Source organism: Chelonoidis abingdonii, chromosome 4, assembly GCF_003597395.2.
Source record: "Chelonoidis abingdonii isolate Lonesome George chromosome 4, CheloAbing_2.0, whole genome shotgun sequence".
NCBI lineage: Eukaryota > Metazoa > Chordata > Testudines > Testudinidae > Chelonoidis > Chelonoidis abingdonii.
In genome coordinates, this window is record NC_133772.1 from 112,725,348 (window position 1) to 112,744,573 (window position 19,226).

Here is a 19,226-nt window from a genome sequence, read left to right on the forward strand (position 1 = left end):
AAAGGCTCCAGAGGTGATCCTGGCAATTACAGGCCAGTAAGCCTAACTTCAGTCACAGGCAAGCTGGTTGAAACTATAATAAAGCAAAAAATTATCAGATACATAGATGAACATGATATGTTAGGGAAAGAGTCAACAAGGCTTTTAAAAAAAAGAGAACTCACCCCACACCAATCTTTTAGAATTCTTTGAGGGGGTCAATAAACATGGACACGGGTGATCCAGTGGATACAGTGCACCTGGATTTTCAGAAAGCCTTTAACAAGATCTCCCACCAAAAGCTCCTAAGCAAAACAGGCAGTCATGGGATGAGAGGACCTTCCCTCTTATGGATTGGTAACTAATTAAAAGATAGGAAACAAGGGACAGAAATAAACATTCAATTTTCACAACAGAGAGAGGTAGATAGCAAGGTCCCTCAAGGATTTGGACTGGGACTAGTGATGCTCAGATTCATAAATGAGCTAGAAATAGGAGTAAAAACTGAGATGGCAAAGTTTGCAGATGATACAAAATTACTCCAAAGCAGACTGAAGAATTACAAAGGGATCTCACAACTGGGTGACTGGGCAACAAAATGGCAGATGAAATTCAATGCTGATAAATGCAAAGTAACATCCATTGGAAAGCATAATCCCAACTACACCTACAAAATTATGTGGTATAAATTAGTTGTTATCACTCAAGAAAGATCTTGGCATCATCATGGATAGTGTGAAAAGATCTGCTCACTGTGCAGCAGCGGTCAAAAAAAAAAAAAAAAAAGCTAACAGTACTAGGAATCATTAGGAAAGGGAAAGATACTAAAAAAAAAAAAAAAAAAAGCTAACAGTACTAGGAATCATTAGGAAAGGGAAAGATACTAAGACAAAATATAACACCACCATATAAATCCAAAGTACATCCACACCTTGAATACTGAGTGCAATTCTGGTCCCACCATCTGAAAAGATATATTTGAATTGGAAAAATTACAGAGAAGGGAAACAAAAGTGATTATGGACTGTTCAGCTTAGAAAAGACAACTAAGGGAGAATATGACAGAAGTCTACAAAATCAAGAACGGTGTAGAGAAAGTGAGTAAGCACATGTAACACATAAGCCAGGGATCACCCAATTAAATATATAAGCAGCGGTTTTAAAACAAAGAAAAGGAAGTATTTCTTCACACAAAGCACAGTCAACTCCTGGAACTCACTGCCAGGGGTTGGTGTGAAGGCCAAAAGTACAACTGGGTTCAAAAAAAGAAATAGGTAAATTCCTGGAGACTACGTCCCTCAATGGGTTTTAGCCAAGATGGTCGAGGACACAACCCCACGAAGGTCTCTCGCTCTCCTTAAACCTCTGACTGCCTGAAGTTGGGACTGGAGGGCACGGCGGTGGCTCACATGATAATTGCCCTGTTCTGTTCATTCGCTCTGAAGCACCTGGCATGGGTAAGTCAGGACACTGGGCTAAACAGACCATTGGTCTGACCGGGTGGGCCTGAGCTCTGCTAGCTCTCCTCTCCCCTCCCCAGCCAGCCCTAGGAAAGCAGACACTCCGCAGCACGGCCCCCTCCTGCTGTCAGAGCTGGGCAGCCTCACACACATGGCCCACAGGAGCGGGACAGGGGAACCAGGTGACTCCCCAGAGCCGCAGTGAAGATCTGCGCGCTCCGCCGCCGGAGCCTGGCAGCCTCTCCGCTCGTGCCAGGGCCCCGGGGGCACCCAGCGCCCCAGGCCAGGTCCCATCTGCGCAGCCACACCTGGCCCCGGCATCTCCGCAAGGCCGAGTCTCGCTCAGGCCAGGGAGCAGGGCTGCCGCTCCGCGCCCGGCTTCCCCGGCCCCACACCTGGGTCTCGGCCTCGGGCAGGCCCCGCACGTATCCGTTCCGCAGCGCCCCGTATCCCGTCAGGCTGCAGCCGTTGGCGCGGGGGTGGGAGTCCGGTTCCCCAGGGCCCTGCTCCGGCCGCTCCATCCTGCCGGCTCCCTCAGGCCGCTTAGGGTCCGCCACCAGCCCCGCCCGGCAGCGGAAACCCAGCCCGACCAGACTGCCAATCACACGTGTTCGCGTCACCTGGGGGCGGGGCCCTCGCGCAAATACATCTGCGCTTCCGTGAGACGCGGGGCGAGGTCCAAGGGAGAGAGGGCGTGGCCAAAGGGAGCACGACCCAACCACAGGACCGCGTACCAACGCGGGGAATCAGGGGAGAGGGGCGGGGCCACCGAAAGGCCAGACCCTATCGCAAGACAACAAAATCGCGGCGCGGCGCGGCGCGGCGCAGGGGTCGAGCAGACTAGTTTCCCGGCATAGATCCACAACGGCCGAAGGGAAGAGCATGAGCTACCCAATCGCAGGAAAGAGAGCGGGGGTGGGCGGGATCTAAAGGTAGGCCCTGGCCAATGACAGGATAGAGGAGCTAGTCGAGTAGAGCCCCGGAGGGGGCGGTGCCTGCGCCTCTGGTGTGTTCCTGTCTGCGGGTCCATGTGACAGTACAGCTGGCTCCTATGTAGGCTTGATGGAGAAATTACTGGGTAAAATTCTCTGGCCTGTGTTGTGCAGGGGTCAGAGTAATATGAGCCTAATGGTCCCGTCTGACCTTAAAATCTATTAATTCTTTAAGGGGGCTGGGGGCTTATTTGGCAGGTGATGTAGCTCAGCCCCCACCCAGCTGGAGGAAGGACTCAGTGTGTGGAACCCTTGCAAACAACAACCCAGCAGAAATTAAGTCAGTGGGATTTAAAGCTGTACATAAAGTTATGCATGTGTTTAAATTCTTTGCTGAAGTGGTGCCCATATCAGGCATGGATGATAACTTGTTGAAACGTGGCTATAGATTTTGAAAACAGTTTCAGCTCTACAAGCTCTAGCATAAACAAGACCTTGTGGTTGAAGGTAAGATATATAATTAAAGAGTACAGGAAATACAGTATTTATTCTAGGAACAAATCTAATCATCCAATTAGAAGTTGGATCACCAAGCCTCACAAAGGAATTACTGCATAGAAAAGGTGATCTGCAAAAAGTCAGCATTTGTGTTCACCCTTTACTGCTTGATGCATAATGAAAACCTGAAAAGGGGTGTCCAAAGTTTGGGGAGTGTCTCATGGTTTTTTTTTTATTTGTTTGATTTTACATTAGGGTTTGACTCTTCAGTTTTTGCTGAGGATACCCTGGAGAATGTGTGGGGAAAAAGCTATCTTAACAGGCTAAAACCTGAGCTGTGACTTTCATGTTCTTAGTTGAGAGGGGAAGGGACATGCTGTTTAAAAATGTTTTAGGCTGGAGTCTGCTCTCAGTCACAGTGGTGTAAATCTAGAGTAACTCCATTGTAGACAATCAAGTTATTCCAAGTTTACACAAATAGATTCTGTGCTCAAATACATCTCCTTGGTATTTTCTTTAAGTTGTTGGTCCTGTAGCCAGAGGTTACTCTGCCTTAGCTTCTCTTCTTGGACTCATCACTCCACATCATAATCCAAAAGATAATTAAAACACTGCCCTTATGGGGCCCACTTTATTTAGTCCTTTTACACATTAGCCCTCCAGCCCCCCACCTAGTGCAGTCTATCTCTTCCCAGAGCTGAGTCATTGTTCAATCTTTCTCCCTCTCTTTTCAGTCAGGAGTTTGGCCCTCCAGGTCCTAACCCATGTCAGTGTGTTTCTCCTCTTAAGTAAAGTGTCCCCAGCCTGCCTTCCCACAGCAAGGTCATAGTTTCTTTACTCTGTAGGCCCTTCCCTTATAAGAAGGTTGATTAGGTCACCTGACCCACTAGTCACATAACCTTCATTTTCTCCACTGGTGAGGGGACTGATGCCTGTTGTAGTTGGACTGAGGTCCATCTCTCCTTAAGAGGCACCACACCGTGACATTAATTCATGTATTTATTTGCAATACCACAGAGCAAAAGTTTAATTCAAGCTCCTGACAAATGGGGCAGGGGGAACTCCCTCTGTGAAAGATGCAACATTTTCAGCCCTCAAGGGTGGGCTGGGAAAGCTACAGACCTAGTTTTAGCCTATTTGTGATATTGCAATCCCATACCATTTCTCCAGTGTGTATCCTAAGCAGATAGGGAACTAGGGCCTTTGGACTGGATATTTTTGGGTCAGACACCTTTTTGCTGTGTAAAAAAAACAGCATTAGGGTCCTTGAACCAGTTTACATTAGTCTAGTAATGTTGTTCCAGCTGCTTCAAAGTGGCTCCAGTGTGAACAGGGTGGGTAGGCATTTACCAATATGTGATCTGCAAAATGGCAAGTTAGCTTAAATGTGGTCTTTGTCTCTGTGATTCTGTCACTCTTCTCTTTGCAGGGTGGAGCCTTCTGTGCACCATTACATTAGGGTACCACTATGGTATTCTTCAATTACCCACCCCCTGCCTGATGTTTGTTACAAACTATATCTTCTGTGCATTAAATAAAACTTGCAGGCATTGCAAGTGTGACTTCTCCATACTCCCTAACTATAAAGTGTTCCCGCTGCCCTATACTGTTTGGTAAATGGTTGGTGTAACTGCAGGCTCATGAACAGCTAAAAATCCTTGCTATGTAGAGCCCAGCTCACTGTTGAGCGCCCTCCCAAACCTTGACTGTCTACTGCTAAAGCCTGTATGAAGCAGCCTGGGAAAGGCTCTGACCACACCTAGTTTCTGTAGGCAGTGAGAATGTGCCTTAGGCTAAGGCGGGGTGGATTGCTGTGTCTGCCTCCCTCCCTTTACCTTGGCAGAAAGCCAAACAAGAAGATTAGTGATATGGCAAGGAAGAAGATCACAGTTACAAATTTGCTCAGCAACTGGCCCCCACCTGGAGGCTTTGTTTGGATAAGGATCTGGAAAGTTGCTCAGAATGCAGGGAGGGGAGAAAATACAGCCTCCTTCCCAGCCACCCTCCAGAGAGGGGAGTCCAACTAATAACAGAGGAGCTATAAAGGAAACAAATGGGAAGTTGAATGAAGAAGAGAGTAAGGAGAGTCACTCACAGTGTGTGTGATTGAGGGCACGTCTGCACTGCAGTAAGACACCCATGAGCCAGATTCAGCTGACATGGGCCAGCCACAGGTGTTTCATTTCACTGAATGGTGATAGACTCTGTGGGAGACAGGGTCTTTGTGTGTACCTCTACTCTGGCTAGAGAAGCATTACAAGATGTAGCTCTGTGGGCGGTCCACATGATAATAAGAAAACCACTAAATAGGTACAAGCCTGTCACGAAACTTCCACTAAAACTATTTGACAGCATAAACCTACCTATTCCATTCTATGGGAGTAAAGTCAGGCCTTCCCCACAGCCAACTATATCAGTGATGACAAATCCCTACGTCTTAGTTTGCAAACAACCATAACAGGATACAAGAAATGGACAAACAACAGCTATAGAGCAGAAAGACACTTCACCCTTTTGGCCTACATTTACTGGCTGGAACACACTCCATCCCATCTACATTTAAAACTTTTGCTGAGAAATCTATGCTAGTATAGCTATACTGGCAAAACCCTCCTAGCGAAGACACAGTTTATACTGGCAAAATCATTTTTATGTCAGCCTAACTGCATCTACAGCATGGCTTTAGCCAGTATAGAAATGTTGCAGAAAATCTGACCCCTCCTCCCCAACCCAAATGATGTTGCTATACAGGCAAAAGTTTCTACGGTAGAACTGGCCTAACTTCATTAATGTCTGCTTTGATCTCCTCTGATGGAAGGGACTGGAGACTGGCAGAAGGTTCTTAATGTGCTCAGTTCACAAGTCAGATGTTTTTTTCTTATTGCTGGTGCCACCTACTTCCACTGGGAGCAGTGAGTCCAGTTGGGTCCTTTCTGCCTTTGTTAGCGATACATGAGACAGCACAATCTCCTGCTTATTTGCCAGTTCCTGCATGAGTAATGGGAGTAAAACCTCCTGGGTGTCAGCAAAACTTGCAGGTGTGACTCAGAAACATGCAAGGGGTGGAAGGGGCTATTTTATAGTCACTTTGCCAACTATACCTGCTGTGTAGGGCCATTACCAAATGGCAGTCACCTCTCTACATGCCATAACTCCTCCACCTCTTGTGTGCATGGGAGTTGGGGAGAGTCATTGTCCCTCTTTTTGGGGTCTTATGTATTTTCATGGCCTGGGTCCCTGAACAGGGCCCTTGTTTGACCTCTATGGGCTTCCCTAGTCCACAAAAGTCCCTCTGTTATTAGGACTGGCGTTATGTAGCTCTTTTCAGCATGGAGAGCCCTGGGACTGTAGTGTGTCTCTTGACATTCAAGGAAACAACGGGTAACCTTCAGCATGCTGGGAAAGGCACCTGGAAGTGGCTAACCTCTTGACATTCATTTCCATGCCCTACTTTGGGGGAAATAAATTCAGACTCTTCATCCAGCCCATTGAGTTCAATGGCTGCGAAACTAATTGCAGTTGATGAGGAGAACGATCAGAGGCTGGCAGGGTTATCAGCTGTCATGCGGCTTCCAGTTTAATTAGACATTCTGGCAGGGAGCTTAATCTGCTTTTTGGATCTCATTTGCATAACAAACTAGGGTGACAACAAGCACTAGCCAACCTAGTGACTTCTGGGGTGGGAGCTGAGGTGGAGGCATCCTGTTTTCAGCATGGAGGGATGTGATGTGCATAGCCCTGATACCACACAGTTAAACAATTTGCTTGGGTACTCCTTTTTCATACAACTCCTCAAGCCACTAGAGACATGTGACACATGGGCACCTAGCACTCTGCAGAGAACAGATACCCAGAAATGGAACATACAGTAGCATCTTAGTAGCCTGAGTACCTGGGAAGCTGAAGCATCTGACTGAGGGAAAGGAGGGTGCAGGCTGAAGCATGTTCACTCTTGTGGCCACAGAATAAAAAAAAAAAATCAGACACATTGAATTTTCAATTCCAGTCTGGTGAAAGCCACTGGGTAAGTACTGGGTTGTTACTGGTGGAGACTGTCAGTTCCAGGGAGGGTGCCAGTTTCTCTTATGGAAACTGTTGTGTGGATTTCACTCAGCAAACCAACACCTGAGTCTAACATTTTGGTTCATTCCATTTTTGGATAAGATTATGGTAAGACAACTCTCTGACTACCTAGTTGTGTCAGATCTCCTTGCTCATCTGCATACAGACCTGGCTCTGAGATAGAAGCTGATGTTGCTTCATCGATCAGCAGCCTTTTATGATACCATTGACCATGAGGAGCAGCTGGCAAAAGGAGGAGATGGTACAGAAGCTGGGTGGCACCATTCTTGCCTTGAGGAGCACTCCCAAGGAAAGCTGTGGGGCAATTGATCCGCCTCCTAAGGGGCACTGTCATGTGGCATTCTGCAGAGTTCCATTTTGTTTCCAGTCCTGTTCAACACATCTATGAGGCTATTAGGAGAGTAAGTGAAAAGGCATGACTTAAGCGGCTTTCAATATGCTAATTATGTGTCCCCAGGCTGCAGTTGAGATTATGATTTCTCAACTGGGTGTGTGCTGGTTAATAGAATATGGACACTTTCACTTCTAGATCACCAGTTCCCAGCCTGCCATAGATCTGGGAAGGTGACCTGGTTCAGAGGCATCTGGGAATGGGATACTGAGACTTTCATCTCTAGGACACGAGCTCCAATATAGCCCACCATCAGGGGCACTGGATGGATCAAGGAAGCACTAGGAGAAAAGATTCCTTGGTTCTGTTCCTGACAGTGATACCTTAAATGCTACTTAATTAAAAACAGGTTAGCTAACATCTTTTACCCCTCCATCTCACCTCTTTTCCTACCCTAGATAGTTCTAGAAAAGGGTGAGGGGCTATCATGTTCTCAGCCACTAAGAGGATGGGGGCCATTAACAATTTTAAATAGGATAAAAGTCCTGGATGGAGCCCTGAGGCCGGATCACTTTAAGGGAACTGTGTTGTTTGGACTTCTGAGTAACCAGTAAGGTAATAAAGAAGCTGTTTTATGCTGGCTTGGTAAATCTAAGTAGTGGAATATCTACCAGCTTTATGGGGGTTGTCTGCCCCATTCTTTGCAGTCACCCTAATCGAGTGATCATAAATGGTCCCCATTGGGATCCTGGTCACACTCCCGCTCACACTTGGGAGAAGCTCCCTGTAAATGCCCACAAAACGAACTCATTATCCACCTCCACATCCCTCCTTAAAACTCTACCTTGCTGTGATCACTACAAATAACATGACAACTGTTAGGCACCTGGTGTGCTGAGACCACAGTCTAACATGCTGACCATGACTATCTTCTTACACTGCCACATCAATTTGTCTGTATCCGTCTTATACTTAGATTGTACACTGTTGGGGCAGGGACACTTTCTGTTCTGTGTTCATACAGTACCACTGTCAGGACGCTGGTCTCAAGCACCAGTCTCAAACTCAGGCCCATTAGTTTTTTAGGAAGCAGCCTCACCTGTTGTACCATACATGCAGTAGAGCACTAGGAAATTCACAGGTGTGGATGGGCCTGCAGCTTCTCGGGTTCCACAAACTGCTTCCTGATTGGCCACATGGTCTTGACTCTTAATGGCGTGTGGCTATACATATAAATTTCCTGTTTCATTTCTGGCCTTGTCTGAGAAACACACCACTACCTGATAGTTGTTACTTGGACCTGCTTGACCCTGCTTAGCTGCCTTGCTGTACATTTCCCCTTGGGTTGGATCTCCTAGCGACTGGACCCCTTGTGTGAACTTTGACCACTGATCTGGACTATCCTTTGATCTGCTTGACTCCTGGACATTACAGCTTAGCACAATGGGCTCCTGATCAATGACTGGGGCTCCTAGGAACTACTGTAATACAAATAATTAAAAAAAAAAAAATCCACATCTGCAATCATTGAGGAAGGGAGATGAATTTTTCTAGGTGGTTCATGGAAATGTAACCAGCAATCATAGGATGGCCAGAGACTGGATGTCAAATACTTTCCAGGATTGTAAGGCACCTTGCCATCACCCACCCTTAGTGTGACAAAATCTTATCTGTGCCTGCTGTGGTTCAGCTCTCTCAAACCTCCAGCCTCTGGTAACACAAGAACTGCCTTCAGGCCTCTGCAGGTCTCACTTTCTCTGTTTAGGTTAGCGGTATGGTGCACACCAGCTCCCAAGTCCTCCAAGCACCCCTCTGGAGTGCTCAGCCCCTGCTCCACTGAATGCTTACAAACTCCTTGATCAGAGGTTCTCAAACTGGGGGATGTGGAATGTATTTTGGGGGGAGGCATGTAAAGATTTAAGAAAAAAAAATCTTACAGCACGCATTCAGAGCTGGGCAGCCAGAGAGCAGCAGCTGCTGGCTGGGCATACAGCTCTGAAGGCAATGCCAGTGCCAGCAGCAGCAGAGAAGTAAGGGTGGAATGGTTTCCTTACTTCTCTGCTGCTGCTCACCGCGGCACTGCCTTCAGAGCTGAATGCCTGGCCAGCACCTACTTCTCTCCGCTCTGCCTTCAGAGCTGGGTGGCTGGAGAGCGGTAGCTCCTATGGATATGTCTACACTACCCGCTGGATTGGTGGGTAGTGATCAATCTATCAGGGATCAATTTATTGCGTCTAGTGTAGACGCGATAAAATTGATCCCCGATCACTCTGCCGTTGACTCCAGAACTCCACCGCTGCGAAAGGTGGAATCAGAGTTGACGGGGGAGCAGTAGCAGTCGACTCGCCGCCGTCCTCACGGCCAGATAAATTGACCTAAGGTACGCAACTTCAGCTACGCAAATAGCTATTCACGTAGCTGAAGTTGTGTATTTTAGGTCGACCTCCCTCCCAGTGTAGAGCTAGCCTGAGAGAGAGAGAGTGTGTGTGTGTATAAACTACTACAGTCACAAAGAAGGGGGGCATGATCAAATAAGTTTGAGAACCACTGTCCTAGATCCACTATTTCTAAAGGAATAGTACACAGCAGCTTGTAAAGATCTCTATTTAACATGCTGCACTTATAGTGAAAACATAGATTCAAGTGATAGCAAGTAAGAATATTGGAAACATAATATGCTTTCTAGAGCCTAAATTTAATTAACAAGTGTCATAAACAGATAGCTAAGGATTAATGTCTCTTTCACCTGTAAAGAGTTAACAAACAGTGACCTGCAACTCCTGACCAGAGGACCAATCAGGAAACAAGATACTTTCAAATCTCGGTGGAGGGAAGCCTTTGTTTGTGGTTTTTGACTTTTGCTTTGTTCTCTCTGAGTCCTGGAAGGGACTAGATGTGCAGCCAGGTTTTTTGCCAATCTCCCTGCTACAATCTCTTATATATTCAGAATAGTGAGTATTGAGTAGAAAGGCGGTTATAGTCTTTTGATTGTTTCTGTATTTGCAACTGTGTATCTGGCTGGTAGAGTTTTAATGTGTATTTGGCTGAAAGTATTTTAAATTGTATTTCTGCTGGAGGAGGCTTTTTCTCCATTGTCTATAAGATGAAAGACCCTGTAATATTTACCATCTAGATTACAGAGATAACTTTTACTTTTTTTTCTTTCTTTTTATTAAAAGTTTTGCTTTTTAAAACCTGTTTGATTTTTTCTCCTGGTTGAGGCTCAAAGGAACTGAGTCTGTACTTACCAGGGAAGTGGTGGGAGATAGGGAGAAAGAAGGGAGGGGCAAAAGGGGGAATCCCTTTGTTTAGATTCACGGAGTTCGAATCTGTATTGCCTCTGGGTGAGGTGGAAAGCCTCTGTTTTAAGATTCAAGGAGTTGAATCCCAGTGATCTAGGGTAACCCAGGGAGGGAAAGCCTAGGAGAGGCACTAGTGAGGGAAAGAGTTTACTTTCCTTGTATTAAGATCCAGGGGGTCTGGGTCTTGGGGGGTCCCCAGGGAAGGTTTTGGGGAGACCAGAGTTTATCAGGCACTCAGAGTCCTGATTGGTGGCAGCGTATCAGATCTAAGCTGGTAATTAAGCTTAGAGGAATTCATGTTAGTACCTCATTTTTGGACTCTAAGGTTCAGATTGAGGAAAGAATACTATGACAACAAGGTATCCCCATCTCCTGCAGGATAGCTTGACCCAAGTCCTTTTTGCAGCTTTTTCACCCAGTCTGGCTGAAATCTCATAAGATCAAGCCCAGTGGTGGCTTGTTTTCACAGATGGAAGGAATGAGGGTATACCTCTGTACCCCTTAGTTATACCCCTAAAAGTTTATTGTCCTTACCTGTAAACAGAGCTCTCTCCTGCTGGTTCAATTCTTCCTGTAAATTTCCCCTCTTCGAAGATTTCAAAATTAGCAGTCAGCTCAGATTCTAAATGGATGTCCATTGTGAACCACACAATTTACATGTAAACAGACAGACAGATAAACATTTCTTGCCTGAAAGAAAACCTCTTTTCACCTTTCTGGTAACCAGTGCCTACTCACAGACCTGAAGAACATTATTTTGGTATATATACATAACTCCTTACTCACCATCTGTATGTATGTTTTGCAATGATTATGAAGACCGGTGTGACAGTATTCAGTAAACAACCTACATCATGACATTCTTTTGGTGAACCTAGGGGATCTGTGAGCCCCTATGTACTCCTGTGCCCTCTGCTGATTGTCATTCAGAGGTTCCTGGGTCACAGGATATCCTTGGCATAAGGTCCATTAGAATGTGAAATAGTCTCCTAAGAAAGATGATAGCTCCCCCAGTCACCAGAAAAGGACAAAGTGTATTTTGAACTATAAATATATAGAGAACAAAGGCAGGCTCATGCTACCACTTTTGGGTCTGGGTCTGCGTGACCAAGGATAATTGCTCTGGATAACTATCACGGTAACAGAAACTTCACTACAGGGAAACATATAATACTAGAAAAATTCTCACCAGCTACAGAAAAAGAGACCATAAACTAGAGGCGGAAAATGAGAGGATCAAAACATAGCGCAAATCCAAAGAACAGCAACTGCGTAATCATTGTATCTGAGCTGGACAGACTTTCTCCTGCAATGTGTGAGATATAAGGAAGTCCAAAGAAGAGTTTTTATCAAGTCATCAGAAACAAAGATTTTCCACTCAGAATCAGTGAATAAAAAAATCATACCAAAGGCTTGGGGTAAGGAGAGAGGTGTCAGAGACAGCATTGTGCTATAGAGTAATCTGCCACCAGACCAGGAATAGACACGTGGGATCAGACCCAGACACAGTGTGAAGCCCCATGCTGGGCAGGTCAAACTCAACTCTGACAGGTACAGGAGTCTGCGACCTACACACTTGGACAACACTCATGAAGCTTTTCTTGCCTCTAAAGCATTACCAAACTGAACTAAATGGGATGGCTCACTCCTTGCATGCAACAGGAAGTGACACATATATCCAAGTGGAGGAGAAGGACCTTTGTGTCCGGAATTTTTGGGACCCTCCTGTGGAAAACGTGTTAATATTCCCTTGAAATCCATAGCCTGAACAAAGGCTCTTCCCTACTGAAACCAGCAAGATGTCTGGCTGCTGTACCAGTAGTGGTCACAAGAGGACGATATGTGCTCATCAATATGCTTTCCTGCAGGCTGCAGCAGCCCTGAGGGCTCACAGATCAAGTCTGTGTGATCCAGAGCCATTAGCAAAAGTAACACAACTGCACACATACTACATGTATACTAGGGTTTCTCAAATTGGGGGTCGGGACCCCTGAGGGGTCACAAGGTTATTACTTGGGGGGTCATGAGCTGTCAACCTCCACTCCAAACCCCACTTTGCTTCCAACATTTATAATCGTGTTAAATATATAAAAAAGTGGTTTTATCTTATAAGGGGGCGTCACACTCAGAGGCTTGTTATGCAAAAGGGGTCACCAGTAAAAATGTTTGAGAGCCACAGAGAGAGGGCAGCATCTTTGATTCTCTGCTACTTGGAACTGGCCATGGCCATGTATCACAGTCAGGCATACAGGGAAGGGGGAGGAGAGAGACTGCCACTTTTGGAAGCAGTAAAGGCAAGGATTGAGAATCCAAATTGCCACATTTAGGAGTACCTTGGGGAGAGATACTGCCACATTCACAACCACTAAGGGAATCAAACTGCCTCTTGCAGAAGCACTGTGAAGGGTGGGGAAAACAGAAACTGCCACATTCAGGAGTTGAGTGCAATAGAAACTACCAGAAACAATGAGGAAACAGAAACTCACATTTAAGCACTGCAGGTGTGAGGTGACAAAATTGCCATATTCAAGAACACTATGTGGAGAACAGAAATAGCAGCAGCAGAATATAAACTATCCCTTTCAGCTGCATACCTGAGAGTGAAGAACTGCCGCAATAGGAATTCATTCTGTCTCCCTCTCTCTCTGCACGTCCAGGGCAATTGGAATGGTGGTTATGGATGAGCTGAGGGTAGTGGCATAAGGGCTGAGCTAGTGGGGACTGTATTGTATAAACGATTCTCAGAAAGGAAAAATCTCTGCTTCTTTGTGACACAGAGTTTTTTTAATCCAGTTAAATAAGATGATTTGGCTCATTTAAGCCTTTCCCCACTAAAATCGCTGTTGTGTCTGAGCTGGATTCACTTTGATCCTGGCAGTGAGACAAGTTGAGCTCACTCCTCTTTGACTCTCAGCTGGCTCTGAGGCAACAGAGTGGAGCTTTGTTTCCCTCCCACTTTGCTAGTATTGGGAACCCCTGTTCAAAAGCTTGTTGTGACCATTCAATGATAACTGGGATGTATGTGTGTGGGTGATGTGTGGGGAAACCCAGATGATGTTCTGACATGGTGTCAGATGTAGCATGGCTGTCACTCACAAGGAGACCATGCTGACATTCTCAGGTGATGAGGAAAGTACTAGATTATAAAGACTAGAAAAGTCAGAAAGCTAGTGAGCATACAGTAACTCCTGGGGTAACAAATCAGCTTCCCACTCACTCATCCTCATAAATGCTCTGGTGCAGTGAGTGTAAGATGACAGCACTGATGGCAAATTTCCAGGGAAGCAAAGGTGAGGGAGGCTAAGATAGCTTCACTGCCTCCCCTAGTTGTGGCTCCCTATGAAAGCTCCACCACTTCCTCCACTAGCTCCCTGTCCTGCTTTCAGGCAGTGCTAACCTGTATGTGCATCATCAAATTGTTACTTGCAGCTTGCGTGCCATAGCTGAAAACCCAGCTTACTTTGTTCAGGGCCAAAGCCTGGGGTTATTAATTAGAGAGGGAGGTATTTTTTGGGGGGCGGGGGGAGATGGCTGAGGGAACATTTATGGTGGGAGAACTGAGAGGAGCTCAGATGGAGGAAACTCACAACCAGGTAATTAAAGGAGGTTTATTGGCTGAACCAGCTATTAGAGATTACACCAATGTTTTATGGGACACATCACCACTGTCACAACTGATTCTGCCTGCAATAAATGGGACTCAGTCCTCACTTACCCCTAGAACACCCATAGGTAAATGCCACCATCGTCAGAGAAGCCTCCCCTGACAATGCACCGAAGCAGTTTCATGTGTGACATGAAGGTACATTTCAGCTGATTGAGGGGGATCCCTACCTGGTTGAATTTCTCAAGTGTAGCCAAGGCCCTTGTCTTTACTGAGATTTTGGGAGTCTCCTATCATCACACTAGAGCCAATGCAGCTCCACCAGTAGGACCTGTAGCACAGGGAGGGCTCAGATGTTCTCACCCTTGGGTCAGCTAGTCTTGCTCTGAGCAGGCCTACTTGGTGCAGTGGTCAGAACACCTCAGCCCTGCCTGCACTGTGGCACCCACTGGTGAGGCTACACCAGAGATGGGGTGATGGTGGGAGAGTGTAAATTAAAAGTTCAGCAGAGCTAGCCACTATAAACAGATGGCTGTTTGGCAGCTTATGTAAAAAGCAATTGTTGGTCTTGGTCTATTTCTTAGTGGGCAAATGTTTGGTCTGGTGCTTAGCTTAGGGGTCAGGCATTTAGGACTCCTGGGTTCTAGTATCAGCTTTGTCATGGACTCACTGTGTGACCTTGGACAAGTCCTTTCCCTGCCTCAGTTTGCCCCCGCTGTCCTAGCAGGATCATGGCACTGACTATCCTCCTCTAGGGATTGTAAGGGTTAATCTGTTGGTGCATATACGGTCCTTTGCAGAGAAATGTGACTGATATTCTTCCCCATAGCCATCACCAAGGAAATGAGAATGGCAGGGGTGCGCTGGGTCACAGCTGCAGCACAAACTGGCCACGAAAGGCTAGGCTCTGCTAATCAGCCCAGTGTAAGGTGAACATGCTGCAGGAAGGGCCAGAGAAATGGGGTTATGTGCAGCACTGCTTTTCCTTCCAGGGTCTTGCTTGTGAGGGACAGTTTTCTTCAGAGGCATAATATAGGCCAACAAGATGGAGCTGGGTTTGTTCCAGTCTTGGCTTCGTGCCCCATTGTCAGAGAGAGAAGGATTAAGAAACAGACAGAATTGGGATGTGGACTCAGTGTGGGGGGTTGTGTGTTGTGAAAGACAGAATGTATGTCTCACAGGGGTTTGTGTTGGGGTACATGTATTTGATGTGTGTGTGTGTGCCTGGAACGTGCGATTGCACATCTCTTAGATACTTATATGGGCCCCATCACCTTAAGATTTAAGCATCTGTATTGAAACATCCTGTTGGAGACGTGTGTAGTGTGCATTGCTTGTGTGACATCTTTGTGATGGAGATACGTGTATGTGTTGCAGATGTGTGCTGTAAGCATGGTATGGGGGTTTTAGGAACGTATATAGTATGTTGGGGAAGCGGGTGTGTTGTGCATATGTATTGTGTGCACACTGTATGTTGTGTGTTGCATGTGTTGTACCTGGGGAGTGTTTTGTGCATAGTGTGTGTTGTGCATTGTGTTGTATGTGGCATGCTGTATACATTGGACATGGGGCATATATGCTGGAAATGGCTGTACCGTAACAAAACAAGAGGCTATTTTGTGGTTACATGAGGCGAATCATCACCATGGCAACTGCACTCTCCTTTCCAGATGCCAGGCTGCTAAAGGATGTTTGTGTGTCTGGAAGCCCCAAACTCACCTCACATCTTCAAAGGGGCCTGGGCTGCCATGCAGTCTCCAGGCTTCAGGGGGCTTGCTGTACTCCAGGCCGTGGGGTGGGGGGCAGGGACTCCCTACAATCCATGCTCTTAGTGGGAGTGGGGCCCACACAGTGTGTTCTCTGGACCTGGAAGTCCCATGCTGTACTCCATGGGGTGGAGGGCCAGCTCTCTCAAGGTATGTCTACACTGCAGTTAGACACCTGCGGCTGGCCCATGCCAGATAGGGTTGCCAACTTTCTAATCACACAAAACCGAACGCCCTAGCTCCACCCCTTCCCTGAGACCCTGCCCCTGCTCACTGCATTCCCCCTCCTTGGTGGTTCGCTCTCCCTCACCCTCACTCACTTTAACCGGGCTGGGGCAGGCAGTTGAGGTGTGGGAGGAGGTGAAGGTTCTGAATGGGGGTGCGGGTTTCAGGGTGGGGCCAGAAATGAGGGGTTCAGGATGCAGGAGGGCACTCTGGGATGGCATAGGGAGTTGGGCTATGGGAGAGGGTGAGGGCTCTGGCTGTGGATGCAGGCTCTGAGGTGTGGCCAGGGATGAGGGGTTCAGGGTGTGGAAGAGGGCTCTGGGCTGGGGCAGTGGGTTGGGATGCGGGGGGAGGGGTGAGGGATCCAGCTGGAGGTACAGGCTGTGGGGTGGGGCTGATGAGGGGTTTGGGGTGTAGGAGGGGGCTCCAGGTTTGGGGGGGCTCAGAGCTGGGGCAGGGGCTCTGGGTTGGGGCGTGAGCTTACCTCAGGCGGCTCCTGATCAGCAGCACAGAGGGGCTATGGTGGACTAGTCCCTACCTGTCCTGGCACCGCGCTGCACCCCGGAAGCAGCCAGCAGGTCCAATTCCTAGGTGGGGGGGCAGTTACCGGCCAATGGGAGCGTGGAGCCGGTGCTCACAGAGGGGACAACGCAGAGCCCCATGGATCGCCCCCCACAGGAGCCAGACCAGCTGGCCGCTTCTGGGGCACAGCGTGGTGCCAGGACAGGTAGGGACTAGCCTGACTTAGACTTGCAGAACTGCTGAGCAGACTTTCAACAGCCTGGTTGGTGGTGCTGACTAGAGCCACCAGGGTCCCTTTTCAACCAGGCATTCCAGTCAAAAACTGGATGCCTGGCAACCCTAATGCCAGATAACTCAGGCTCAGAGGGCTTGAGCTTAGGAGTTGTTTAACTGCAGTGTAGAGTTCCAAGCTTGGGCTGGAGCCCAAGCTCTGGGACCTTCCAACCTCATGGGATCCTAGAGCCCAGGTTGCAGCCCAAGTGTGTAAACCACAATTAAATAGTCCCTACACTCAAGTCAGCTGGAATAGGCCAGACAGGTTTTTAATTGCAGTGCAGATATACCCTCAGAGGCTGCACTTTCTTGGGGCCAATGTGATCATGTCATCTCTCCAAAGAGCACTTACTTCATTGCACTCTCCACTCACATCCTGCACTCAAGATCCATGCTTAAAGGCAAGAAAAAATAATAAGCTGAGTAACTGACATGCTGGTCCCACAACAGGGCTGTCTTATGAGGACAAGGTGTCATTGTAGATTATGATGATGATCACCAGATACACAATTTTGGTTCCAGCTCTGTCTCAAATGAATGCTATAGTATCAGACCATAGTAGTCAGGGAGAGAATGTTGTGTGGTACAATCTCAGCATGATTTTCCATAATGCTGAAGAAGACAGATAGGTCTTGGGGAATCACATCTCCTGCTGCTGTCTTTGCCATGCTTCCTCCTTCTCAGGCCCAAGACAGAGAAAGGCAAGAAGAAAGCAGCACACTGAGCCTTTGTTTCTCTTCTGAGTGCTATGTGCATGAGAGAAACTGGAAAGCCAGAGACTCCATCAATGTAGCACCCACAGAGGAGGAGAAGCTGCTAGCACAGCAAAGGCTGTAGCAGTTTGACTTGGTACAGTACTATTGGTCTGATGAGCATCAGACAATACGTTATCTATAGCTGCATTTGATAAGCATCTCTGGTTGTCAGCTGCAGGAAGAGGCAGACACCATGACACACCACAGTCTGTTGTGAGTGCAGTTCTGCTGCTAGTGGAAAAAGATGGGGAAAGTAATCCTCTCCCTGCCAGCAAGGACCTGTGTTGCAAGAGACAGAGGCTCTCTTGAGATTCACCAAGGGATTTCACTACAGCAGGGTGCATGGCAGCATTTTAGCTGCTGATAGGGAGGGGTCTGCAGAGAAATTAGAAACCTGAAAGCATGACAACAGCACATGCTTTGAGGCTGGGGAAAGAGTAATAAATACTGAGCAAGGAAAGTGAACCCGGATCAAAGATGCATTAGCACCTTTTATAAACTGCTAGCCCCACAGGAGACAGAAGAGATACAGAGGTAACATCATTCCCAGCGTCATGACTCCAGAGAGCACGATCAACTTCAAGAATAGAAACCAGGCCTCTTGGATGGGAGAAGACCACACTGCTCATATTGCCATGTGGATGGAGCCTGCAGCAAGCCCTCTTCCTGGTCTGTGTTGTGAGCAAGCAGACTACAGAACAGGAATTGGGTCTATTGCAGCATTCAGCCAGGGCAGAAGGTTGCCACAAGTTATTTACTTGCTGTGGCAGGGCCATCATGACCTCCCATGACCATCATTCCCCTTTTATGAATCCAGGTCTGTGATGTCCATAAGGGAGTTAAGACAAACTCAAACTGATCACAGATCAACACAGCTGACCTGGAATTTTCTCAGACTCTTGAAGTGCTGTGCAGATGCTACTTGGGTCAGACTAAAGGGCAACTTTAGTCTTGTAGAAATTCCAGATAGACAACCGGAAGGCAGGGCCTATTTATGGCCAAGGGTGCAGACAAGGGATCAGAGAAACCCACTGTCATAAACAGATAGCTAAGGGTTAATGTTTCTTTTACCTGTAAAGGGTTAACAAAGGGAACCAAACACCTGACAAGAGGACCAATCAGGAAACCGGATTTTTCAAAGCTTAAGGGAGGGAATTTGTGGGTTTCCTTTGTGGTCTTTGTCTGTTCTGTGCTCTCTCAGCTTAATGAAGAGGGTCTATTCAGTCCTTCTAATCTTTGGTTTCCCAGTTGTAAGTAACAAAGTTAGCAAAAGTATAGTCTTTTAAATTGTTTGCTGATTTTGCATCTGTGTATCTGGCTGGTGGAGTCTTATGTGTATTTGGCTATAGTACTTTAAAATTGTATTGTTTTGGTATAGGCTGTTATCCTTTTCTTATTGTTTATTCATTTCTCTAAGTTGGAAAACCTGTAATCTTACTATCTAGATTACAGAGAATCTGTTATTCTATTCTTTTTTTTTATTAAAAAGTTTGTGC

At 47.0% G+C, this 19,226-nt stretch overlaps 1 protein-coding gene across 1 annotated transcript in view; it reads right to left on the bottom strand.

Annotated features, from left to right (window-relative positions):
- Positions 1-2,018, bottom strand: part of SPTLC2 (serine palmitoyltransferase long chain base subunit 2) — a 137,087-nt gene extending 135,069 nt beyond the window's left edge. Inside the window, exon 1 of the mRNA XM_032801909.2 lies at positions 1,835-2,018. Coding sequence (XP_032657800.1) covers positions 1,835-1,960 — 126 coding nt within the window. The 5' untranslated portion in view covers positions 1,961-2,018. The remainder of the gene's footprint in view (positions 1-1,834) is intronic.
- Between the last annotated feature and the right edge of the window lie 17,208 nt (positions 2,019-19,226).